Source organism: Carassius carassius, chromosome 39 (assembly GCF_963082965.1).
Source record: "Carassius carassius chromosome 39, fCarCar2.1, whole genome shotgun sequence".
In the NCBI taxonomy this organism is placed as follows: domain Eukaryota; kingdom Metazoa; phylum Chordata; class Actinopteri; order Cypriniformes; family Cyprinidae; genus Carassius; species Carassius carassius.
Window position 1 is genome coordinate 28,012,644 of NC_081793.1, and position 27,263 is coordinate 28,039,906.

General features: G+C 38.5%; 2 protein-coding genes across 3 annotated transcripts in view; one reads left to right on the plus strand and one right to left on the minus strand.

The window, feature by feature from the left end:
• LOC132121714 (alpha-tectorin-like) overlaps positions 1-14,981 on the minus strand; it is a 67,317-nt gene extending 52,336 nt beyond the window's left edge. The window contains 7 exon segments of the mRNA XM_059531435.1: positions 11,702-12,100; positions 12,206-12,598; positions 12,982-13,053; positions 13,181-13,570; positions 13,951-14,415; positions 14,512-14,574; positions 14,857-14,981. Of these exon segments, the coding sequence (XP_059387418.1) occupies positions 11,702-12,100; positions 12,206-12,598; positions 12,982-13,053; positions 13,181-13,570; positions 13,951-14,415; positions 14,512-14,560 (1,768 nt within the window). The 5' untranslated portion in view covers positions 14,561-14,574; positions 14,857-14,981.
• A 2,083-nt stretch (positions 14,982-17,064) lies between these two features.
• hid1b (HID1 domain containing b) lies at positions 17,065-26,975 on the plus strand. 2 transcript variants are annotated; one of them, XM_059531441.1, is made up of 19 exons: positions 17,065-17,211; positions 17,867-18,016; positions 18,859-19,029; positions 19,531-19,644; positions 20,111-20,217; positions 21,016-21,129; positions 21,209-21,461; positions 22,063-22,119; positions 22,262-22,402; positions 22,592-22,682; positions 22,861-23,012; positions 23,409-23,487; positions 23,570-23,734; positions 24,360-24,602; positions 25,440-25,588; positions 25,682-25,759; positions 25,880-25,971; positions 26,444-26,602; positions 26,779-26,975. In XM_059531441.1, exons 1-19 carry the CDS (start codon positions 17,146-17,148, stop codon positions 26,840-26,842), a joined length of 2,445 nt encoding a protein of 814 aa, XP_059387424.1. In that variant the 5' UTR covers positions 17,065-17,145; the 3' UTR covers positions 26,843-26,975. The 2 variants fall into 2 exon arrangements, with proteins under 2 accessions (XP_059387424.1, XP_059387425.1); XM_059531442.1 differs by having other exon boundaries at positions 25,685-25,759.
• The last annotated feature ends 288 nt before the right edge of the window (positions 26,976-27,263 follow it).

Consider the following 27,263-nt stretch of genomic DNA (forward strand, 5'->3'; position numbering starts at 1 on the left):
TAAACATGGATATTTGATTTGCAATTTTTAGTTAATTCCATAGACATTTAATAATAGAAACACATCATAGATAGAAAAAATATGCTGTAAATTCAAGAACATATCTATTTTTGGTAATCTAACCTTGCTCTCAAATATTATTTAATTTTAGTTTCTTTTTTTTTTTTGGCAAGCAGCAGCAGTTTTGACAGTATCCGTGCATTCCATGACAGCATCCTACTGTATAAACATGCTGCTGTCCTGCTGCAAGTGGACAATCATTTTAAAAAGGAAACTGGAGAAGATGCAGGAAATCTACACCTATTGTCACGTACAGAGGCTACAAGACACAGAAGGTAGTTAAAATCCAAGTCTTTACTGACTGAAGGGAATGAGAAAGTCTTGAGTGAGTGCAGCGTGATGCCAGGTAATTTGGCTGAGGTTCAGGAGATCAGTGGAGAATTGGAATGGAGAAGAGACCGGAATCTTCTATGGGGAAAAACACAAAGGTTAGAACAAGGGAGTCTGGCATGGTTTAGCAATGTGAACAGTAGACCGGACACTGAGTGAGTGAACTGAGTGAGCTTATGTAGTGGAGCTTGATTGGCTGCAGCAGGTGAAGGGAATCAGAAGTCAGGTGAATGTGATCTGGTGACTGTGTTGATTGAGGTGACTGCAGTGACTGTGACTCTCTGACATGTCCCCCTCCCCCAGGGGTGGCTCCTGATGCCCTTAAATGACAATGGGGATGACCACAGCCTCTGGGTGTGGGACGATTTGGGTGGTTACAATGGAACTCTTACAGAAGTAAGGGGACTAGGATATCATCCCTGGCCTCCTATGATCTTTCCTCCGGTCTGCATCCCTCCCAATCCACTAGATACTCAAGCCGGCTGTCCCGTCACTGTGAGTCCAGAAGGTCACGAAAATGGTAGACTGCTGCCTCTTCTAAGCACTCAGGGAGAGGATGTGTGGCAAGTTCCGTGGTTTCTGTGGTGGAAGGGAAAACAGGTTTTAACAATGAGACATGGAAAGTGGGGTGAATTCTTTACCACGGAGTGAGTTGGAGCATGTATATGTGACATCATTGACCTGCCTCTGGGTTTGAAAGGGACCTATGTAAGGACCTATCCAGGGTGATATAGCCGGCAGATATATCACCATGGAGCCCAAGGCCGGTTACCCACTGAAGCTAAGTAGGGCTGAGCCTGGTCAGTACCTGGATGGGAGACCTCCTGGGAAAACTAGATTGCTCCTGGAAGAGTTGCTAGTGAAGCCAGCAGTGGGTGCTCACCCTGTGGTCTGTGTGGGTCCTAGTGCCCTAGTGTAGTGATGGGGACACTATACTGTCAACAAGCACACTCTCAGTCGGATAAGGCGTTAAACCGAGGTCCTGACTCTCTGTGGTCATTAAAAATCCCAGGATGTCTTTCCAAAAGATTAGAGGTGTGACCTCGGCATCCTGGCTAAAAATTCACCCATTGGCCTCCGACCATCATGGCCTCCTAACAATTCCCATATCTGCTGATTGGCTTCATCACTCTGTCTCCTCTCCGCCAGTCAGCTGGTGTGTGGTGGGCGTTCTGGCGCACTATGGCTGCCGTCGCATCATCCAAGTGGATGCTGCACACTGGTGGTGGATGAGGAGATACCCCCTGACAACGTAAAGTGCTTTGAGTGCCTAGAAAAGCGCTATATAAATGTAAAGGAATTATTATTATTATTATTATTATTATGTAGTGGGGGCCGGTGGAGGCGGAGATCCCTGGTTGACAGCCAGACCCTATCACCTGGCTGGAACTGAGGAGGGTCTGACCAATGGGCGTCTGTGAAGAATTTATGCCCCCCGCACTGCACGCTGAAGGTGGATGTGTGCTGAGTCCCATACCCTCTCACTCTCTCAGTACCAGTGGTCCACACCTGGAACCTCGGAGCACTCCTCCATCCATGGGAAGAGCGGTGGCTGGTATCCTAGTATGCATTGGAATGAGGCCGGTGGTGTATTGCCTGAGTGAATTGTGGGCACACTCTGCCCAGGAGAGGAACCGGCTCTAGCTGTGATGGTTTTCTGAGCAGTATGACCATAGGTAGCATCCAAGCTCCTGGATCTTACACTCAGTCTGGCCATTTGACTGGGGATGGAAGAATTTATGTCCCCGTATTGCACGCTGAAGGTGAATGTTTGCTGAGTCCCATACCCTCTCACTCTCTCAGAACCAGAAGTCCACAACTGGAACCTTGTAGGGCTCCTCCGTCAATGGGAAGACTGGAGGCTGGTACCCGAGTATGCATTGGAATGGAGTGGGGTTGGTGATGGATTGCCTTAGGAAATTCTGGGCATACTTGGCCCAGGGGAGGAACCGGCTCCAGCTGTGCTGGTTGTCTGAGCAGTATGACCAAGGGTAGCATCTGAGCTCCTGGATCTTACGCTAAGTCTGGCAATTTGTCTGGGGATGGTAGCCGGAGTATAAACTGACGGTGAGCCCTAGCAGCCGGAAGAAGGCCCTCCATACATGGGAGATGAACTGAGGACCCTGGTCTGTGACTAAGTTCAGAACACATGGTGGAATAGATTCTCCGCTGTTTCCAGTGCTATGGGCAGGCCTTTGAAAGGGATCAACCTGCAGGTGATCCACAACCATGAGCACACATGTGTGGCCTTCAGAGTTTAGGAGATCTGTGACGAAGTCTACTCCAATGTGTGATCAGGGGCTCTGTGGTATTGGTAGGGGAACCACCTTGCCAGATGGTATATGGCAAGGGTCTTGGACACGGCACAGACTGAGCAGCTGCAGACGTACCTGATGACATTCTCGGTCATACCAGGCCACCAGTACCGAGGCTGAAGGAGCCAGGGGTCTGGCTGCTTGGGTGTCCAGAGCCCGGTACTTTGTGTACTGAGCCCAGAAAGGAGATTAGCAGGGAGGTTGTTACGTATGTCTTCCCTTCTTGGCCTCCCAGTGGAACTGGTTTGGCTCGGGTGGCATCCCATATGCATTGTGTGAGTTCCCATTGAATAGGGCTGACAAATAGGGCTGAAGGGAGAATGGGTTCAGGATCTGAGGGCTGATCCAGTGCATGCAACCTGGAGAGAGCATCAGTCTTGGGGTTTTGGCTTCTGGGATAGTAAGTGATGATGAAATGGTACCGTGTGAAGAATAAGGCCCAGTGGGCTTGACAGGGGTTCAGGCACTTTGCATCTCTGAGATATTGTAAGTTCTTGGGGTCTGTTATTACTGTGAATGCTGAAGAGGCTCCCTCCAGCCAATGGTGCCACTCATCCAGAGCCAACTTAATAGCCATTAGCCTCTGGTTGCCGATGTCATAGTTTTGTTCTGCATGGGTCAGTTTCCCAGAGAAGTATGCACAAGGATGGAGGCTGGGAGGCATCCACCTTGACTACATTGGAAGGCTTTGTGGGCATATGGGTTCCAGGACAGAGACTTTGGCTTACCATGCAGCATAGTGGTAAGGGGTGATGTATTTTGACTGAACTGGTGAATAAATCATCTATAGAAATTTGCAAATCCTAGGAATCATTGCAGTTCCTTTACTGATTTTGGAAGCGGCCACTGTTGGATGGCCAGCACTTTCCCCTGGTCCATCTGGATACCTTCCATGCTGATGTTGTAGCCGAAGAACTGGACAGTTGAGTGATTTTCTCCAATTTCAGATAGAGTTGATGTTTCCTAAGTTGCTGAAGGACCTGCATGATGTGGTGGCAATGTTCGTCCAGGTTCCGGGAGTAGATTAGGATGTCATCTATGTAGACAATCACAAACTGATGGGGAACTCCCGGAACACCTCATTCATGAAGCTTTGGAATACGGAAGGTGAGTTTGAAAGGCCATAGGGCATAATCAGATATATAGTGACCTGAGGGTGTGATGAACGCCATCTTCCACTCATCACCTGCCCAGATGCGAACGAGATTGTACGCACTCCACAGGTCCAGCTTGGAGAATATGCTGGTTCCATGGAGTTCCTCGAGGGCTGCTGGGACCAGGGTAAGTGGATATGGTAGCTTTACTGTCTCAGAGTTCAGGGCACAGTAGTTGATGCATGGCCTCAATGCCTCCGTCCTTCTTTCCCACGAAGAAGAAGCTGGATACGGCAGGTGAAGTGGAAGGTTGAATGAATCCTTGTTGATGAGCCTCCTTGATGTAGTCCTCCATTGCCTTGCATTCCGGTATGGACAAAGGGTATATTCTACCCTTGGGGAGTCTGGCCCCAGGCAGCAGGTCGATGGCACAGTCCCACGGCCGATGCGGTGGAAGACGGGTAGCAGCTTGGGCTGTATTTACACTACAGATCTGGATTCCCAAATTAGATTTTCTGACTACATCCAATTTTTTTGATGACCCGCTTACATGTTTTAAAAGTGACCCGTATCCGATATCTGCATATACACTATTTAGGCTTAAAGGTGCTGTATGTAAGATTTTGACTCTATTAAAGCATAAAAATAATATAATATCTTCGCAGATATTTAAGAAACATACTAAGTTAACATAATTCCGGTATGGACAAAGGGTATACTCTACCCTTGGGGAGTAATATATATATATATATATATATATATATATATATATATATATATATATATATATATATATATATATATATATATATATATATATATATAACGTTCTTGTAATGTGATATATTAATACATTGGATATCATGAATGAGCATTAATAAATTTAAACGTAATATGTTGGTGTTTAGCTGTCACGATCATTAGATGGAGTGCCCATGAACTTCAGTAGAGGGCACTCCACTCAGGACCATTTCACCCATCAACCACCAGATGTCACTTGGACACTAGCACCTCTCATACTGTTGCACCACACCCGAACTACATTCCCCATGAGTCACTGCATCACAACCACCCTGCCACACCTGCACCTCATTCATCAGCCAATTTCCTTGCCACACCTGCACCTCATTTACACACACATAAAAGCAGCACACTCACTCTCACTCATTACGAAGTCTTGTTTAGCCTGTCTAACATTTCTGAGCGTTTCTCTCTGTGTTTGTCATTCCCGTGTTTGATCTTTGGATTGATTACTCCGACTCTGATTCTCTGCTGCCTGCCCCGATCTCTGCTTGTTTCTGGTTTCGATTCTGGTTATCCCTGACACACCTGACGCCATTCCTGATTTCTGCCTGTTTGACCATTCTTTAATAAAGCGCTGCATTAGGATCCGAACGTCTCTGGCTCATCATTACAGAAGACTTCGCCAAACCAGGATCCAGCAGCTTTATTGAACACCATACCAGGTATTGAGCCAGCTAAAAGTTCATTCAATCCTGTAAGTGTGCTTTGCTCATTTTTTCAAGATGGCCGACCAATTGAGCTCTTTGTGGAGGAATTCATTCAGTATAGTCACCTTTTGCCTGGGGATGAGGATCTGGTAAAGGACTGTTTCTGGAGTGGTCTTGAGTGGAGTGCCCTCTACTGAAGTTCATGGGCACTCCATCTAATGATCGTGACTGTAGCGATGACAAATGACAGCAACACATTCATTGAGAAGTACTGAATGTGACTGTTTTTTTAACTGCATAGCCAGGTTTACTTTAATTTTTATACATTTACAGGACTTTCAGAAAACCACCAGACGGGATTCTGGACATGGAGCAAATACTGCTTGGTTTCTTAGTATCAAAGTACAGCTATTATCACTTAAAGTGGATTTTTTTTTAGTACCTGCTGCAACCCGATGATTGAGATTAAAAAAAGAACTACATACACTGACTGTCACTGCCAATGTTGGGGAAAGTTACTTTTAAAAGTAATGCATTTCAGCATCATGTTACTCCCTGGTAACTAGTGTGTTACATTACTTTTGCATTACTTTTTCTCGTCTGGGCTTGCTTGTTTTTAATATATAATTTAATTTCAAAACGAAAAATGAGATCAGAAATCTCACACATACACAACCTGAAACATTCAGTTCTATTTTATTTTTGTTTATTGTGCAGATTATTAAAAACACCTTAAATTAAAATATTCACAAAGCAAGACTCTGGGAGATTCTCTCTTCAGCAGCTGAATACAGTGACCTGCAGCTCTGCAGCAATTTTATCTGGAACTGCCTGAAGTAATTTTACAGCAATTTTCATGTGACACATTGTTTATTTTAAATTGACTTTTTTTTTCTTGTATACACCAGCATTTAAAAAGAAAGAATGGAATGAAGATGAGTCAGATTAATGACTGGAATGAAGACGAGTCAAAAATAATTAAATATAATGAAGACGAGTCAGATTATTTGTTCAGCACATTTTCCAGAAATTTACAAAAATAATAAGTCAAAGTCACCTTTATTCATATAGCACTTTAAACAAAATACATTGCGTCAAAGCAACTGAACAACATTCATTAGGAAAACAGTGTGTCGATAATGCAAAATGATAGTTAAAGGCAGTTCATCATTGAATTCAGTGATGTCATCTCTGTTCGGTTAAATAGTGTCTGTGCATTTATTTGCAATCAAGTCAATGATATCGCTGTAGATGAAGTGACCACAACTAAGCAAGCCAGAGGCGACAGCGGCAAGGAACCGAAACTCCATCGGTGACAGAATGGAGAAAAAAACCTTGGGAGAAACCAGGCTCAGTTGGGGGTCAGTTCTCCTCTGACCAGACGAAACCAGTAGTTCAATTCCAGGCTGCAGCAAAGTCAGATTGTGCAGAAGAATCATCTGTTTCCTGTGGTCTTGTCCTGGTGGTCCTCTGAGACAAGGTCTTTACAGGGGATCTGTATCTGGGGCTCTAGTTGTTCTGGCCTCCGTTGTCTTTCAGGGATGTAGAGGTCCTTTCTAGGTGCTGATACCTTTAAACACAAAGTGAGTTAGCCAAAAAAAGAAAAGAGGAAACCACTCCAGCAAGAGTTTAATAGTTAAAGCATTCCATATCATAAACAAAGAAGCAACTATATTAAAATATTACTATTAATTCCTGTATATTCTAATCTACATTTGAAATGAACAATCTATCAACAAATGTGAATTAAAAATAAAGAATAGTATACTTTTAATTAACATTAACCTAGATTAACAAATGATATAAAGTGAATTTAATTTATTATTGATGTGTTTGAGGGTACAGCAATGACAGCTAGTTTTAATTATATTGAATATGTTTTAACCTTCCTCATCAACAAGCATAAAGCACCTCTTTGTATTCTGAAATACAACATAACACGTCTTCACTTCATGAGAAATAGTTTTCAAACTCAATAGTCAGGTTTACCATTCCTACAGGTTTTTCAAAATTGCAGAGCAACAGTGAAAAGAAAATGATAAATATGTTTTTCAGTAAAGATGTTGGAAAGCAGCTTTAAAAAATACAGTTGTCAATCATCAAAACTGGTTACAGTATTGGAACTAGTTGATCCTCAAGACTTACATGACCATCACTGCATTAACTGTTAGTAATTTCATTATCCGTTATCATGCAACGTCAAGTTTGTTGATTAGAGTTTATGCACATTATCACAAGTGGCAAAAATAATCAAATTAAAATCATGCATTTCCTGATACAAAGAGAGTGTCACACTCATCAGTTTACATTTTTTATTAAACTCTTAATCTAGTAATACAATAACTATTTTGGTTATTTATGGGTAACACTTCAGAATAATGGTCCATTAGTCAATGTTAGTTAACTACTTTAGTTACATGATCTAAGCAAGAATGATCCTTCTACAGCATTTATTAATCTTAGTTGATGTTAATTTCAACATTTACTGATGCATTATTCAAATCAAAAGTTGAGTTTGTTAACATTAGTTAATGCACTGTGAATTAACATGAACTAGCAGTGAATAAGTGTATTTTCATTGACTAACATGAACAAAGATGAATAAATACAGTAATAAATGTATTGTTCATTGTTTGTTATCTAACATTAACTAATGGACCAATATTCTAAAGTGTTACCCATTTATGAAATAGATGAAATTACCCCCCATCTTATAAGAAACAACAATTCAACTTTCTTCAAAACCATAACATTTATTCAGAAATACCCTATAGCTATTTTCATTCTCTTACTGAAATGTCTAAAGCTAAATATGCATTCTTATGAAAATTGTTTAAATTGTACACAATTTGAAATGTTGTCCTGTAAATATGTCTGTCTTGTATCGCTTTAAAGCATTACTGCAACCAGTTCACTACAACCACATCCATTAAAATATTCATGTAAAATGCTACACATTTTTGTGGTAAAATCCTAAAAGAGTGTCAGGACACTCATCAGAGGAGCAAGTGTCAAAATCAGAGAAGCACACAGAAAAGAAGCCTCGGATGCCTTCACTTGCTCTGGGACCCACTTATCTGTGAACAGGAAATATAATGAAATGCAGTGAATTGTAATGTATTCCTGACAGAAACCTTCATTTACAAATGATTACAGTAAATGAAATGTTCACCTGTGTTCCCTTCAGACAACATCAGAGGACCCAGGGATATGGAAGCACTATCATGGAAGTCCAGAGACCTGCGCTCTCTCCAGTGAGGTTCAGAGTTACAGTCCTAAAAGAGAAAAGGTAAAATCCAGCTGTAAAAAAAATTCCTGTTCAAAATTGCTGATATTTAATCTCATTTCACAGTACATTTTTTGGAACTGTTATTTGTGAAAGTCTTGGCTTTTCAGAAATATGTTTAGTAGCATCACATTTGCTGTACATTCACTACATTCACAAAACAGTGTTTATATTAGTAACAATGCCATTCTCTTAATCAGTTATTGCTTTGGTCTGTTGGCCTATAAATAGTTATATCAGTTTCAACAGTTGGACCTCAAATGACATGAACAGCAATCAGGGTGAAATATCAACATTGCCAAAGCTTGGTAAGCTATTTCTAGTAAGACATACTGTTTATATATCTCTTTTTATACATGCATGTTGTTCATTAGTGACATTAACACTGATACAATTGGTCATCAGTAACCATCAGATTCATCTGTGCAGTATGGTGGAGACAAAGCATAACTCATGTAATTAACAAAATAATGTGTAGATTTACACTTCAAACGCTAGAGGGCCAAAAGTACATAGTGTAGCTTTAACCATCATTTGTATATGTTTAATTCTACATAGTGAGAAAACAGCTGTTTCCTTTTCTCTGAGGACAAGAGAGTGTTTAAAAAAGCTCCAGAGCTGATGGGGGAGAGGAAAGCTAGACTGACTGTGAGACGATGCTGAAAAGTTGTATATTATTTGTTTATATGCTGCAGAGGATGTTTTTTTTGTTTAGTTTTTTTGAAGATGATAAGCGTTATTGAACTAGCTCCCTGACTGTAATTCCTTCTTTTCTGATTGAACCCCAATTTTGATACGATCAATTACTTTTAGTGAGTCTTCTAAACTCACCGTTGAGCAGCGATTGCTTGACAGAAGGCACAGGTGAACAGCGCAGTGCAGGTAAAGTTTAGTGGAGTTTGCAGTGAAGATGAACATCCTGAAGGAGAAACGGCTGGATGTCGAGACGCCGTTCTGCAGCAGCTCCACTGTGTCATCAATTGGGTTGGGACACCTGAGAATATTAACAATGACAATTAACAAATCAAATCAAAATCAAAGTTTCACAGGTAATCCTAAAACAGCACAGCTTTACTCTGTGAGGATGAGATCCCAGCGGAGACTGTAATCAGGATCATTCACAGGTGTAGCCCAACACGTGTCCATCACCAGAGCAAACTGACGGCTGTCAACCCCCTCGACACGAACTTCCACATTCATCTTCTGGTCCAGCTCTGCATCCACTCTACCAGTGAAGGGCCGAGTAAACTCATCATCCTCATATGGAATCATCCGAACCTGATATCTGCCTTCTCCAGCGGGAAGAGTCTTGTGCACAATGCTGTTGAAATGTTCAAGATTGATTAAAAAACAAAACAGGATTTCCACTCAATCTATATTTAGAAATGTTTGGAATATTATCGATTCGATTGCACAGACACAGAGATTATGCACAGAGAACTGAACTGTCTTTAAATGAAAATTGACTGTTTACCATTGCCCTCTTTTGAGAACTGCATTACAACAGAATTATATTTTTACTGACACACTATTTTCCTGTTTAACACTGTGAAGCTGCTTTAATAATATGTATTGTACAAAGTGCTATATAAACAACAGTGAAGACCATAGCATTCAGTATATATTTTCTTAGAAAAAAATATTTACACATTTTTCTACTGTGCATTATTTTTTCCTGCTTAAAAGATTAAAAGATTCGCACCTCTCCAGTGGATTGATTTCCACATTCATGGAAAGTGTTTGTGTTTGAGGATAAGCACAGCTGAAAGAAAGCTTGAGGATTTTCTCTCTGCTGATGAGACCTTCTGACCTCGGTGTCCCCAGAATAAAGTTACTGTAGATGAAGTGGGTGCCGTTGGCCTGTGGACAACAGAAATAGTACTTGTCAATCTGTTTATTTTACTCCTCAACCACTATCTAAAGTGTTTGTTGATTAGAGCTTTGCCTAAATGACTGATCACGATTGATTGACATAAAAAAAAAAATTGATTCCGTTTTTTTTTCTCTCTGTATTTCTTTACATGTTAAATTTTATAGCAAGAGCAGCATCAGTAAATCAACATAAAGTCACAAGTATGATAAAAAGGATGTTCTTTCAGAGTTTTTTTTTTATCAAACGTTCAAAGAGATAATAGTACATTTAACAGGCATGTACATAATATATCCTACCAGAAGATTTGTGCCACAGATATGTTCATCATTATCAAAATGGAATTCCACTCTGCCATTCCGGACTGTTCCTCTGCAGCTGGGTTCATTGAGGTGTAAGACGTCAGCTGGAAAACCAGCCTCAAAGAGCTGACAGCGAGACACAGACATGGAGCCAGAGCTGCTTTCACAGCTTTCTGAGAAGCTTTCTGAGAAGGGAAAAAAATCACCCAAAACATTGGTGGAATAAACAAAACAATATATATAATAATTACTTATAAAACTATATTTAAAAGTTTTTGTAGTTGAATGATCTTCACCAAAAGAATCTGGTCTGGTCTGGTTCTCGTAACACAAACAGCCATAGACGCCGTTTTTCTCTCCACACCATTCATCCTCTGTGCAGTTGAGTTCAGCACAGGGCTCTGAAGGAGAGAACCAAAGAATGAATCAAATAAATTGACAGGGGTATAAACTAAAATTATTCTGTTACAAATATGGCCATTGACTGCAGTTGCAGTTGATTTATTCATTAAAAATTTCAATCCAAGAGTAAAGAATAAAGTTAATCCAAGTGTATAAAAGAGTGGAAAACTCATTTATCAAAATATGAAAAGACATGTCACGAATGTATACACTACCATTCTAAAGTTTGGGATCAGTCATTTTAATATCAAACTGTATCACAGTTTTAACAAAATATGAAGCAGAACAGCTGTTTTAAACATTGATAATCATCAAAAATATTTCTTGAGTATCAAATAAGAATATTAGAATGAATTCTGAAGATCATGTGACACTGAAGACTGGAGTTATGATGCTGAAAATACAGCTGCGCATCACAGAAATAAATTGCATTTTACAAATATCAGTGGAACCGAACAGTACTTTACCAGTGGTTGATGTCTCATTAAGGCCTCTGACATCTGATATGAGAAAGATTTCTGTTAATGTCACTCATTTCCAAAATATAATCCCACAATAGTGAACAAAGTGTGTGTGGTTAGATGTATCTACCTGCACAGTAAGCTCCACAAAACATTGGCTTGACAAACTCATAAACATAGTAATTTCCGGGACAGGCTTTGACTCTTATAGGGTGGGATGTGTAATCACAGCAACCACTCCATGGGAGACAGACTTGACGGGTGACCACTCCATCTTCCAGCTGTGGATGAGTGCCGTTGAGTGACAACGGATTATAAGTGCCACACATGCCATAATTAACACATGATTCTGGCATCTGAGTATTCTGACCATTGGAGAACATCCTGTACCAGCCATTCCACTCCACATTATAATCACACATGTAATTGTAGTAATAGTTATTATAGTAATAGTTGTCAGTGGCTCTCCAAGGCTCATCCAGACTGGTGTAGTTATAGCAGGGATCGATGATTAGGGTAGAGAAAGGTACTATTAGAAAAAAAGACTATTATATACAGTGCCAAATAAATTATTCCAAGACAAAAATAATATGAAAACCTCAATATAAAAGCATATAAAATACAAAGAACATACCTGTACAATATACAGGAGCTGGGATTGAAAGAGTAGGTCTGGTAAATTTGTAGACATAATAATCTCCAGGACAAGCTTTAACTTGGATTGGTTCAGATCTGTAGTAACTGCACTGATCATAGCGAGAGCCATAAATGTCACGAGTAACAACTCCATCTTCAAGACGAGGATGAGAGCCATCAAGCCACAGAGAACTAAAACCTCCACATGACATGTAATAAAAACACCACTCAGGCATCTGAGCACTTGATCCATCTATGAAGAGTCGATACCAGCCGTCCCATTCTACACGAGTGTCATCAAGTCCATTTAGCAAGCCATACCAATACCCGTAATTGAGTGTGCTTCTCCGGTGGTTGTCGAGTATGTTGTAGTTATTGCACGGGTCATAATCTGTGTTAGTGAGAGACAAAAACAGTTATATTTCAATGAGCAACTTTACAATTGCAAATCTGTACTAATCAAATACATTAACAAACAAACATGTGATTTCACTTTCACTGGCAAAAAAAAACAGACAGACAGACAGAGAGAGAGAGAGATACAGAGAGAGAGAGTGAAAGAGAAAGAGGGATGGATGGATGGATGGATGGATGGATGGATGGATGGATGGATGGATGGATAGATAGATAGATAGATAGATAGATAGATAGATAGATAGATAGATAGATAGATAGATAGATAGATAGATAGATAGATAGATAGATAGATAGATAGATAGATAGATAGATAGATAGATAGATAGATAGATAGATAGATAGGCAAATATATCTTACTCGAGGTAATGCTGGATCCAGTAATTATATCGGGACTTACACTGGAAATTGACCGTGAAATTGTGCTGACATCTAAAAAAGGAGAACATTCTTGACATAAATTCAATTTATGTCATTTTAAAAAATTTGAAAGACTTTGTTTAAAAGACGGAGTGAGTAAGAGATAAAGAGGAAGAGAAAGATAGAAAAAGCACATTACCTGTGCAGTATCCTGAACATCCGATTTGTGGATTCACAAGTTCATAGACATAGTAATTTCCTGGACACGCTTTCACTCTGATGGGGTTTGTCTTAAAATTACAGCAGCCACCCGAATAAGCCCCTCCACAGACCTCTCTGGTCACCACTCCATCCTCTATCTGAGGATGAGGACCATTGAGCCACAGACTGATGTATGTGTTACAGGTGTATGAACTAACACAGGTCTCTGGCATCTGGATGTTCATTCCATAGTAGAAAAGCCGGTACCAGCCATTCCAGGAGAAACGTTCATCACAAATCCAGTCTCCACTTTCATTGGAGGCTCTCCAGGGACGATCCAGAGACTCATAGTTGTGGCAGGGATCACTGCTGGAGCTGCTGAAAACAACTGTCATGGCCAAAAGAGAAATGTAAAGTTATGCATTCAAACACTTTTTGTGTAAGAGATAAATAACATGTATAAATATCATTGCAGGTGAATTATGTTTTTGTTTTTTTTTAATACGTTCCCCTATCTCACTTTAACTTCAAGTCGGCCATTCCTAGGTTGAGTTTTCCAAAACAGTCTAACCTTTTTTTTTTTTACACAACAACTTCTGGTTTAAGTAAAGTTATATTTGGAGCAAGACTATATGTAATTGTCTGTTTAACATGGATCTGACTGAACAGGCATGGTACAAGAATGGTCTGGGTAACATCATTATCACCAATTTTGTTTCAGCAGAAATGACACAATTCACAAATTTTGTTTTGTAATTTTTTTTTTACCTGCACAATATGTAGGTCCAGAGGCTGATATGTTGGGTTTGACAAATTCATAGACATAATAATCTCCTGGACAGGCTTTGACTTGGATGGATGTGGAAGTGTAGTTGTCACACTGGCTAGACCACATATAATTTCCCAAAACTTCACGGGTCACCACTCCATCCTCAAGTGTTGGATGAGATCCACCGAGATACAGTCCAGTTTCACCACCACATCCCACATAACTCACACACCACTCAGACATCTGAGCACTTTCTCCGTTCAGATACAGCCGATACCAGCCACTCCATTCAACAAGAGTGTCATCATGTCCATAGTACTGATACACGTCTTGCCGTATGTCTCTCCAGTATTCATCAAGAGTGTTATAATCATAGCAGGGATCAGAGCTGGAAGTTGTAGATTCTGCTTGAAGTTGTAGGTTGAATTTTGTTGTACCTGAAGTTTGTCCATTGACTATTTCACCTGTTGATGAAAAATTGAAGCATGAGTTAATATAGCTTCCAGTCAGCTGACATTTAAAAGAGACAGAAATCTGACAACTTTTATAAATGTACTCACCATTAACCAGCAGAATCAGTGATACAAAAAGTGAGATTCGAAACCTCATTATGACCAAATGACCTGTAAAAACAAAACAACTTGACTCTGAATGATCAGTTGTGATTTTCTGCAATTCATTTTTTTTTTTGTATAATCTGTACTAAACTTGAAACTTCTGTAAACTACCGTTCTTGCATTCATTGCCCTGCACTGCTTCACACTATACTTCTTACATAATGAAATTATTTCAATCCAAGTCAGTTTTTCCATTTATGAAAAACTTAATTGCATCTATTCCATAAATCATACAACCAGAAAAAAAAAAAAAAAACACAATGTGGCAAAATTTTGAGGAATAACTACCTGAGGTTAAATGCTGCTGCAGAACAAACTCGGGGAGATTCTCTCTTCAGCAGCTGAACACAGTGATGATGATCTGCAGCTCTCAGGATCTCATCAGTGCCTTTATTAATACATGTGGGTGGACCTTTACTGGAACCAAGAGTAAGCTCTAAACAATAACCTAAACCAGTTTTTAATTCATTTGAAAGTTATTCAAGACTGTAGCTATGGTTTGCTTGCCATTTAATAGGTTTACTACATTGTGCAGTTCTGTTGTGTACTGGTTGCTCTGTTATTACAGTGATAACAATAATGAATATGTTTACCTAAAATCAGATCAGATTCCTGCGAGATTCTTAGCAACAAATGTACATATAAAAAAATTAAATAACATACTTGATAACTGATATGTTAAACTTAATGTTATTTTTACAGTTGATTTATCTTGCATATAAATTATTATATGTATTGTATCTTGTTCCAATGGCACAAAAATATTGCGATGCATTTGAAAAAAAACTTTTCTATGAAGACCAGAGTTGCCATTGGTCAATCAACTGGTCATCAAAGAAACAAAGACAATACAACACATTAAAATATATAATACACATGCATCTCAATTTTTCAATTTTTAATCCAAACATGAGGAGATCAGACACACACCACTAACAGGACACACTTTGTCTGTGGAATAAAATTAGTGATAATAAAAACAAAAGTAATCATGTAATATAATTTACATGCTTGGAATGTATTAATTTCCTCAAAAAAGGTTGTCCTTGGTTGTAACAATGGGAGTTAAAGTTTAAAGTGTTGCAATCAATAAAAATAAAGTGTGAGCACAAATAACGTGACATAAAATTAATAATAATATCCCAAAAATAATATCCCAAATAAAATTTCCAAGAAAAACAATAGTATTTTTTCCCAACATAGACAAGGTCTTTAAATGCTTTAGATGCCTCTTGGATTTAATACGCTGACTGCTTTTGTTCTGATCATCTTTCCTCTTGCTCAGTGTTGGGTGTAACATGTTACAGTTCTTAGTTTTAAACATATGTGTTTCACACATGTCCAAACACAGGAAATGCTGGGTGATATTATATACAAATTGTTTTGGAGAAAAATAAACAGTAAGAATGAACACATGTAAACAAGACTGTTCCAAGTAAAGCATGTACTTATTTTTCTGGATGAATTTTGGATTTGAAAATGATGTGCATTTAAACATACTTTGCTTGTAATATTTGGCCAAATATTGCCATATGACGCAGCTTCTTTTGCCATTTTTGATATGTGAAAGCAAAAACAGTCATATTACCATCTGAATCACATTTTAAAAACCCAAAATTGCAGTGTAAAATGAATGTGTCATTTGCAACCACACAATGTTAAGCTTCATACGAAACAAATAAAAACATTTGACTAATTCTTATATAATTATAATGGCAGCAGCTTTCGTGAGCTAAAAATTAAATGAGATAACATGGAATATTTGTACTTCTAAACATTATTAAAAAGCAATGACCAACACTGCAACATCCAAAATACTTCAACATTTCTAGTTAAGTATATACATCTCAGTTCTAATCAATAATTATGCTGTTAGCATATAAAATACAACAACTTTATAGATTTTACTCTAAAAGCACCATTCAAATAATGGTGCAGGAACCAATATCCACAATTACAACAGGTGGTTTTTCACTTAGAATGTTAAACACCTTCAAGAGAAATACTTCCACTGGGTAAAGAGAAAATATCATTGTGTGTTTACTGTATGTTTATACTGTACTTGAATCATAGTATCTTAAGCCATATCGCAGAGTAATAAAGGAAACGCTTATTCTCAGGACATCGTCCATTGTATTCAGTGCAGGCCGCGCCTTTAAAGAAGCAGCTTAAAGTTAATTCTCAGAATGCTTAAGGCACTCGACATCTAAAGAGTAATCCTTGAACAAACATTTACTTTACACACCCGGAAAAAGACTTTGCTTGCATCCTGGTCATGAACAAACGATTTCTACTATGGCTAAAAGCCTTGTCTCATGTATATTCATGACGTAACGGGATGTTCTCTCAGTCGTCCAATCTGATTGGTTAACGTTTGAAACGGGCGCCATGGGAGCAGGTGAATCAACGAATCTCAAATATGAATACATTACATGATTGGATGCGTCAGGCAGGTTAACGTCAACGTTGGTGCAGCCTAATTAATATTCATGAGCATCGCCTTTGCCGTGGTAGGATTGTTAATGTGGCGTCGTTTTCACCTGCGCTACAGGTGCGCGGTGGACAGATCCGAGCGAAATGGGTAATTCAGACTCCAAACTGAACTTCAGAAAAGCGGTGATACAACTTACAACCAAAACACAGGTCAGGCTTATTTTATGTGACTTTTACGAGCATTTGTGAAGGGTTAATCTAGTTCAGAAGCGCTGTTAAAGTGTAGCAGATGGAAAACTGTCGCCTGGTGCATTTTTTTTTATTATATCTAATAATATTAAACTTTATACACTCGTTTGGACATTTAAACTCTCTTTCAATATTAAATTACGTTTGTAATCATTTTATTCAGAAAGAGCCTATGCATAGAGAGAATCAAAAACTTTAAACATGACAGCTGTGTGCAGTCAAAAGTCATGCTGTTTGTTCGTGTTACATGCTTTTCTCGTTTCTTATTGACTTTTACAGCTGATGCTCATATTGTTAAGTTGAAGCTGACCTGCTTAATGTTTCTCAGTAAAAACGTTGTGTTTATGAGGGATTTACAGTAGCCTAATCGCCATGATTATGTCAACACCCTTTCCTAAAACAAAGAATGGTAATAATAATAATAATAATAATAATAAATATATATATTGTGTGATAATTAAGCATTTAGGACCGTAAAGAAGTTTTAGATTTTTGAGAAATAAAGTAGATACAGAAGAAGATGTCTAAAGACTGAAGATGTCACTATCTTATCTCAATGCATTTATCCTTTTTTAGTTTTGACTTTTAAAAATGCACCCTTGTGTGATTTGTGTAGCCAGTAGAGGCCTCTGAGGATGTGTTCTGGGACCAGTTCTGGACTGACGTCAACCTGACTTCACAGGATATTTTTGCTCTGGTTCCTGCTGCTGAGATCCGTGCTGTGAGAGAGGAGTCTCCGTCCAATCTGGCAACCCTCTGTTACAAGGTACATACAGCCTGTGTCCCATAGTGGAGGTTAATGATGAGAAAAATATGGTCATGTGATCTCAGCATGGGAGGGGACTTATGATATACTACAAAATAAATGTTTTGTACTTTAATAATATGACTCTTGGGTAAACATGCATGCATGCATGCATGCGGGGGAAGTCGTGGCCTAATGGTTAGAGAGTCGGACTCCCAATCGAAAGGTTGTGAGTTCGAGTCCCGGGTCGGCAGGAATTGTGGGAGGGGGGAGTGCATGTACAGTTCTCTCTCCACCCTCAATACCACGACTTAGGTGCCCTTGAGCAAGGCTTCGAACCCCCAACTGCTCCCCGGGCGCCGCAGCATAAATGGCTGCCCACTGCTCCGGGTGTGTGCTCACAGTGTGTGTGTGTGTGTGTGTTCACTGCTCTGTGTGTGTGCATTTCGGATGGGTTAAATGCAGAGCACAAATTCTGAGTATGGGTCACCATACTTGGCTGAATGTCACTTCACTCACTCACTCATTTAAGTCTGTTTTGACTTGGAAGAGATACATAAAAATATCAGAAAAAAATTGTTATTAGTAAAGAAACCATATTTTGGAATTTATTTTTAGAAAAAAAAATATTGAAAAAATATATGATTCTCATGATTCTTATTTGTTCTGTGAATTAGATTTGTCTCTAAAATACTTTTTTTGTGCATTATATATTTAGTCTCTTTCACGTATGTTGCATTTATGTTTTGGGACTGAATTTTGATGAACCACTGCAGCATGAAAAGTTGAAAGTTTATGCAAATAAAATGAATATATTTTGCTTGGAAAACAAGTGTGTGTGTGTGTGTGTGTGTGTTTTGCAGGCGGTGGAAAGGCTCGTGTTGAACGCCGACTCAGGCTGTGTGTGTGAGAGAGACAGACAGACTGTACTGAGCTGCATTCGTCTGTTGACTCGTATTCTGCCGTATATCTTCGAGGATCCAGACTGGCGTGGATTCTTCTGGTCCACTGTACCAAAAGTGGGCAAGACTGTGGTAAGTGGTTAATAAAGTTCTTGCCTCTCCAAAATGCAAGTAAAGCATGCAATCTTTGCACACACTCCCAGAACATCCGCTGAATACGAGCTGTGCAAGCAGGTTTTAAGAAGATACACAGCAAAGCTTTGCCTAGCACGAACTTAAACATGAGCAGCTTGTGTAAGAGCGGGTTTGTTCTGCTGTGCATTTTTACAGTCTCCTGTTACCAGCCTAAACACTGCTCTGATTGTGTCTCTCTCAAAGAACGACAACATATTAAATATCCTGTGATTAGAGAGATGAAGGGAGCAGAATGAGTGTATTGATGAAGTGATTGTGTGAGCGAAACTCTTATGAAAGCCAATAGCTCCTCAAACTCTTGTCAGACGAGATTGAAGTCTTGAAGTTTGCACTGTTTAAAAAAAAAAAGGAATGCATGAGTTTCCTGCTTTTGTGATTAAAAACATGATTTCTTTGTTGTACGACGGACTGATTTGGTGTGTTCCTGTGTTGATGTAGGATGAAAGCGATGACGAAAGCACACGGCCGCTGGCGGAGTCTCTCCTCACAGCTATATCTGATCTGCTTTTCTGTCCTGACTTCACTGTCGAGAGCCACAGCAGGACCAGTGCGGTAACCCTCTCTAAAATTGGCAAAACCACCATTCAACAAAACAGTTGCTCTTTCAAGTAAAGCCACAGAAGTCTCAAATGTTTGCACAGACAACACAAAGAAATTTGTAGAATATGTGAATGGACATCTACATCTTCTGCATTCGGCAGATATGTTTTATCCAAATTAAACTGCACTGCGTTGAGGGTAATTATTTTATCAGTATTTTTGTTCCTTGCGTGATTTCCAAATGTTTTTGGAGAATCACGCAATGAATTTTGTCCGCTGAATCTATTTTGATGTTAAAAACTTTTACATGTAATTTAATTAATTCTTAGGTTTTCATCATTTCCCTAACAATCTTGCAGGGGTTTGTGAAACACCAGTTTGAGAAACCCTAAGCAGGAACGCAATTTCTGTCCATCTACATGTGGGAAAATAAATTAATATAATTTATTTTATTGACATAAGTTACGTGTGTGTTCAGGATGGGCCTTCTGATATCCAGTCCATAGACAGCTGTGAGTTCATCTGGGAAGCAGGTGTTGGATTTGCTCAGACTCCGCCTCTCAATCACACCCATGACTCCAACAGGTCAGAGATCCGCCTGCTGCATACTGCCCTGTCCCTCTTATGTACTAATTATACATTCTGACCTACAGTACCTTACAGCTGGTAGTAGTTTGCAAGTGACCGCATTACATCTGTATTATAAATAAAATCAATTCTGATGTGTCCATGACAAACATTTAGGACTGCCTACCCACCTGTCAGTCAACCACTGCTCTAAAAGTTGAACTTTTTTTTTTATTTTTTATTATTATTATTATTATTATTATTATTCTCTCTCTCTCCTGATTGCACTGGGAAAAATAACTGTTTTTTTATTTTATTTTTTATTTTATTTAAATAAATACCAGCACCACCATTCAAAAGTTTGGGGTCAAAAGTCTTATGTTCATTAAAGTTGCATTTATTGGATGAAAAATACAGTAAAAACTGTAATATTGTGAGTTATTGTTACAATATATTACAGCTGTTTTCTATTTGAGTACATTTTAAAATCATTTATTTCTTAGTAATGTATTCATGTGATGCGCAGCTGAATTTTCAACTTCATTACTTAAGACTTCAGTGTCACATGATCCTTCAGAAATCATTTTAATATGCTGATTTTCTGCACAAGAAACAACTTAATTATTATTAATGTTAAAAACATGTTTTAAAATGTTAGAAACCTTGAAAGATTTTTTTTCCCATTTTCTTTAACTAAAAGAAAGAACTGCATTCAAAAAAAATAGAAATCTTTTGAAACTTTATAAATGTTTTTGCAATTTATTGCATACTTGATTTATTTTTCTATGCCTTTCACTCTCTTTCCCTCACTCTCAGGGCAGAGTTGTTGAAGCTTTTATTGACGTGTTTCTCAGAAGAAATGTACCAGTCTCCATCTGACACACACACACTCAACCCCTGGGTCTCGTTCTTTTGCTCTAGAGAAAACCGGTAAGCACACATGCTCTCATTTGTTGTCATTCGTTAGTGATGCAGCAGTTAAAGTTTGTGCTCTCTCTCTCTCTGTCAGACATGCCCTGCCGCTCTTCACCTCTCTTCTTAACGTGGTATGTGCGTATGATCCGGTGGGGTACGGCGTCCCGTACAATCACCTGATGTTCTCTGACCAGAGGGGGATGCTAGCGGAGCTGGCGCTTCAGACTCTGATTGTTTCATTGGATCAAGAGCTGGTCGATAACTCCAACACCAGCCCGAACCTGAGCACCAACACTGACACCTGCTCTGCTGATTACAACAAGAACACAACTGCTGAGGGATGCCAGGTAACAAGACACAAATCTGTGCAGAATAGTATCGCAGCTTAAAAAATCTAAGAATGTTTTTCTAAGATTAAGTTTTATTTCTGAATGTTCTCTGAACGTTTAAAAAAATTAACGTATTGAAGGTTTGAAAGTTATTTGAACATTTTGCTAATGTTTCCATTTAGTTATTTCCGAATGTTTCTTTTAAGTTCTAAAAAGGTTTTGCAGATGTTAAGGGAACATTCTGTTTGATCAGTAAAATTAATTTTTAGTTAAAAATGCTATTTATTATAGACTATTTATTTACGAGGTGATAACTCCATTCTGCTCAATGAATTAAACATGCAGTAGTCCTGCAATGTAACATGCATGATACTGTAAGCACAATTAATGCATAGTAAATACAAAATTTGTCCTTTTTTGTTTGATTCAGTGCTGAATAAAACATTAACAAATTACGCATAAAAATAATTGACATTTCATTAAAAAGCCTTCAAAAGCAGTCATTCTTGTGTGAAAAATTAGCATAATTTTTGTACATTTCACCTGTGTTCAGTACTATGATCGCTCAGAATTTCATGCGCTCAAGTTGAGTATCAGATTTTCCCTCATGATGTTTCAGACGACAAGAAGCGAAAACCTGTTTGTAAACTACCTGTCTCGAATTCACAGAGAAGAGGTAAGACACACAAACACTTCACAACCACCCCAAAACAAGTGCAAATGCCCTTAACTCTTACCTTACACATCTAATAGTCCTTTAGACACTGTAAATGATCCGTATCCTCACATAATATGTTTCTAATAACACCCGCCTGTAGGACTTTCATTTAATTTTGCGAGGAATCAGCCGGCTGCTCAATAACCCCCTGCTGCAGACATACCTGCCCCATTCCTGCAAGAAAATCCAGTTTCATCAGGAGCTCCTGGTGCTCTTCTGGAAACTCTGTGACCTCAACAAGGTGCCACTTTTTTATATAATTTATTTTATTGTATTCTTTTTTTATGAAATGTATGGTAAAATGAAATTAAATATGAAATAAAATGTTTTGTTTGATAAAAATATTTTCATATTTTTCAGTAATTTTTACAATTATGTAATTTGTAGAAATGTAATTCTGTACTCGCATTTCTCCATCTCTGTGTTTCAGAAGTTCCTGTTCTATGTGTTGAAGAGCAGTGATGTGCTGGATATTCTGGTACCAATTCTATTCTATCTGAATGACGCTCGCACCAATCATTGTGAGTATCTGGAGCATTTCCTCCTATACGTACAAGATACATTTATATTTATCATACGTTGAGAGACATTTGTAGTTAAATATGAAGTGCAATTTTAGTGTTGTCTTATAGTTATAAACTGGGTGTGATGATAATGGCCATATGTGTAGGTGTGTACAGTATATGCGTCTGTTTGCAGCACGTGTCGGTCTGGTGCATATCTGCGTGTTCATCTTGTTGCTGTTAAGTGGAGAGAGGAATTTTGGGGTGCGTCTGAATAAACCATACAGTGTGCGAGTGCCGATGGATATTTCAGTGTTCGCTGGGACTCATGCTGACCTGCTGATAGTGGTGAGATGAACACAGATACTGTCATGTGCCTTTGTCGCATCATATTGGAAAGCCACAAACAAAATTGAATTAAAGCTAATTTAAAGTAGTCTATATGACTTGTGTACAAAATTGCATGCATTTTTAAATTATTTATAGCTTTTTGTAAAGAACAGACCCAAAATTTAATGTAAGTTTTCGATTTTCCAAAGCTGTCCAGTCTTACTCACGGAGCGTGCATCACAATTGCTTAATGTTTCCTTAATTAATATTTTGCATTTATGCATTTGGAAGAAGCAACTTGCTTTGCATTCAATGTGTGCATCTTTTCAGTTAATGCATTCCTGGTGAAGCTAATACGATTTAAGAATTGATTGCATGAGCATTAAAATGCAAAATATTTTTTTTGATTGACAGGTTTTCCATAAGATCATCACCAGTGGACATCAGCGACTTCAGCCCCTGTATGACTGTCTGCTCACTATTATAGTCAATGGTATGCGAGTTTACTCACGGAAATGTACATGCATATAAATAAATTTTCACTTCCTGATAAATCACTGCTTTTGTTCTTTCAGTGTCTCCTTACCTGAAAAGTCTGTCTATGGTAGCAGCCAACAAACTACTACATCTGCTAGAGGTTTTCTCAAGCCCATGGTTCCTGTTCTTCTCACCTGTTAACCATCACCTGGTTTTCTTTTTGCTAGAAGTTTTTAACAACATCATTCAGTACCAGTTTGATGGTAAGTAGCTTTTGTAGCTTCATCGCTGCTGTAAATAAAGTCAGCCTTAATTGTCAATTTTTTGAAATTGAGATTTATACATCAACTGAAAGCTGAATAAATAACTTTGTTAGGATCAGACAATATTTGTCGGAGATATACCTATTTGAATATCTGAAATCTGAGGGAGCAAAATCATCAAAATACTGAGAAAATCACCTTTGAAGTTGTCCAAATTAATTCTTAGCCATATATATATCTAATCAAAAGGTTTTGATTATATTAACAGTAGGGGAAAAAAATCTTCATGGAACATGATCTTTTTGGCATAAAAGAAAAATCAATCATTCTGACCCATACAATGTTTTTTGGCTATTGCTACAAATATACTCCAGAGACTCAAGACTGCTTTTGTGCTGCAGGGTAACAAATGACAAATAAGATATGAAAGTAAAGCAGCAAAACTCTTGTTTATTTGAATGCAAATAATTGTATCATATAACATGATTTCTGCAGCAACCCTCGGTATGCAATCCTTCAACTTTGGACTTTGCAGCACAGACTGCACAAACATATTCAAATATTTGTAGAGAATGTTTATTGTAATTCTTATAAGCATTTGTATTCATCTGTCTCTAAAAATCAGGTAACTCTAACCTGGTGTACGGCATCATCCGCAAACGCAACCTCTTTCACCAGCTGGCTAACCTGCCTACAGACGTCAGCTCGATCCAGAAAGCCCTGCAGAGGAAAAGCAGGAGCAACAGCACCCATAATGCCGTCTTCATGGAGACCAACAACCCCTGCAACACTGCCTGTAGTGAAGCCCCATATAAAACCACACCAGTTCAAACAGGCACTCTGAATGCCAGCTTGAAGGCCATGCCACGTGCGTAACCCAATTTCATTAGACCGTAGTATTTTCCATCCACATTTCTATGCAAATTTTGGGATATGGCATTAAAAAAAGCTGGATGGAAATGATGTATCCAGTGCATAAAATCTTAAAATGTGCATAATAACATATGCACACAATTGAGGTAGATGATTTCTTTATCCAGAACAGAAACATGGGCATAAACTATTGTAGTTTGAAAACACATTTACTGAATAAATTCTGTGATGTGCTAAAAAATAAGAAACTCATGTGACTAAAGATCGTGTGATTTAAATACTGTACCTGAACCAGCCGTCTCAAATATTGTTTCAGTCATTCTGAAATGTCTATCATCAAAATGATTTGGTATTAATACCTTCCCAAAAATCTCACTTGACTGCATGCCACACAAGATAACATGACAGTGTTTGCTTTGCATTTCATCTGCACATTCTCAGGCACCATTATTATGTAGGAAATAACAGTCGCAGTAGCTTCTCAGTTTGAATCATTTTAATCTTAGTGATGATAATAATACTTTAAGTTTTAATAATAACAGTTTTTCCAGGAAGTCATAATTTTGGCTCAGAACAATGGAAACATTTGTTAAATTTGGACATGTTTTATTATGAAATATTATGCAAGATTAATCTGGATGGAAACTGCTAGTGTTGCTGGTTTTAGTAATGTTACAGCTTATTTGTTGATTTATTATCTTCTTTTTTACTTCATTTTTGTTATTTGTATGACTTTTAAGATTGTAAGATCACTTTGATCTTGCCATAAAATGGCCTTGCTGTGAAATGGCATTAAAATAAATGGTTTTTTTTTTTTTTGTTTATGTTGTAGGCATTGATAAACTAACAGAAACCTCACAGGTTTCTGAGGACGGAACGACACTCTCACTGCAGCAGAGTGACTCGACCCACGACCAATCAGATCACAGCTCTGAGACACGAGTCAGAGACACTGAGCCGACCTCAGGTGAAGATGAAAAGGTACAGCATCATCTGATGACCCTGACATTTAATCTACAGTACTTCGTTCTGGTTATATATATAAAAAATAATAATAATTTTCTTCTTTCTTAGAAGTGTGAAACCAGAGATTGTGATGGGAGTCAGAAACGAGTGTTTTCTTCATCAGACTGGACTCCTACTACGGACTGGGTCAGTCATAGATCCTCAAATATAGACCAATGAGTGTGTGGACCTTATATAGACTGAAAGAAAGAAAATCACATATGTTTTCCTCTCCGAAACATCCAATCTCTGCATGCTCTCTTTCAGGTCCTCTCCTGGAAGAGTAAACTTCCTCTGCAGACTATAATGAGACTCCTGCAGGTGCTGGTGCCTCAGGTGGAGAAAATCTGCATTGACAAGTGAGATACATATTTATCATTTAATACTGAGGACCCTGGCAATTCTGACAATACTTTACACATGAAACTCAACAAAAATGGCATCACCTAAATGTACACAAAGGATCCAAACATCTAAGAACGTTAGTAAGAATGCTTCTGTTGTAATTCAATGCAAATGGTTTAATTAAAAATTATGTAAACATTTTTTTGAGAAATAGTATGATCAGAAACATGTTACTGTTCTTCAGCATGATTTGAGGTGTGTAAAGTGCATTGTATATTTGACTAATTGCTACGAAATCTGATATATTCATTTTATATCATTCTATTAGGGAATGTCTCACAATCTTAGAAGTCTGTTAAATGCCAGGTTTAAAATATATTTAGATCCCAGATTTTCAATGTGGTCTTGCAGTTTTGAAGCCTAAAGGAAGTGTTAGACTTTACGTTTTCCCCTGACTGAGAGCGGATGCTCTTGCTGTTCTTGTAGAGGTTTGACGGATGAGTCTGAGATCCTGAAGTTTCTGCAGCACGGGACTCTGGTGGGTTTGCTGCCGGTTCCTCATCCCATCCTCATCCGCAAGTACCAGGCCAATGAGGGCACGGCTCTGTGGTTCCGCACATACATGTGGGGCATCATCTACCTGCGGTGAGTCCTGCGCTCTGTCTCCCTCTGCAGGACAATGTGGGCACTACTCAAAATTACACTGCCTAGAAAGTCACACATTAGGACTTGATCAGTGTAACATTACATGCATTTATATGTTGAAATGTGGCTAACATCTCATAAAACAGAATTAAATTATCTTGTTCTTCTTGTTTTAGTAACGAGGATCCTCCTGTTTGGTACGACACTGATGTCAAGCTGTTTGAGATCCAGAGAATTTAATGACACCGAGAGAATCAACTCAATAAAACGGACTCCATTTCTCCAAACTGAACACATTCACACAGATTTAATTAAACTTGAAGCTTTCTCACTAAAATGTAATGCAGTAAAATCAAAAGTTTTGTTTTTCTGACTTTTTTGAGTTTTGTATATATAAACGAATGAATGCATTTACGCTGCCAATCAATTTGTCCTGTTATTTCTGACACATTCTGCTTCATTTTCTTCTTGAGTCAATCCAAGAGAACGGACCCATAACCCTCAGGTCTCTGACCTCGTGAGCAGTGAGAGGAGTGTGTGTTTATATTATTTTTGTTATTTTTACTGTAATAGTGTCCTGTGTGTGGAGGGGTGTGAATGAACTGTATATAAACTGAAGCAAAAGCTTAATCATATAAAAGCTGGAAATGCTGCATGTATA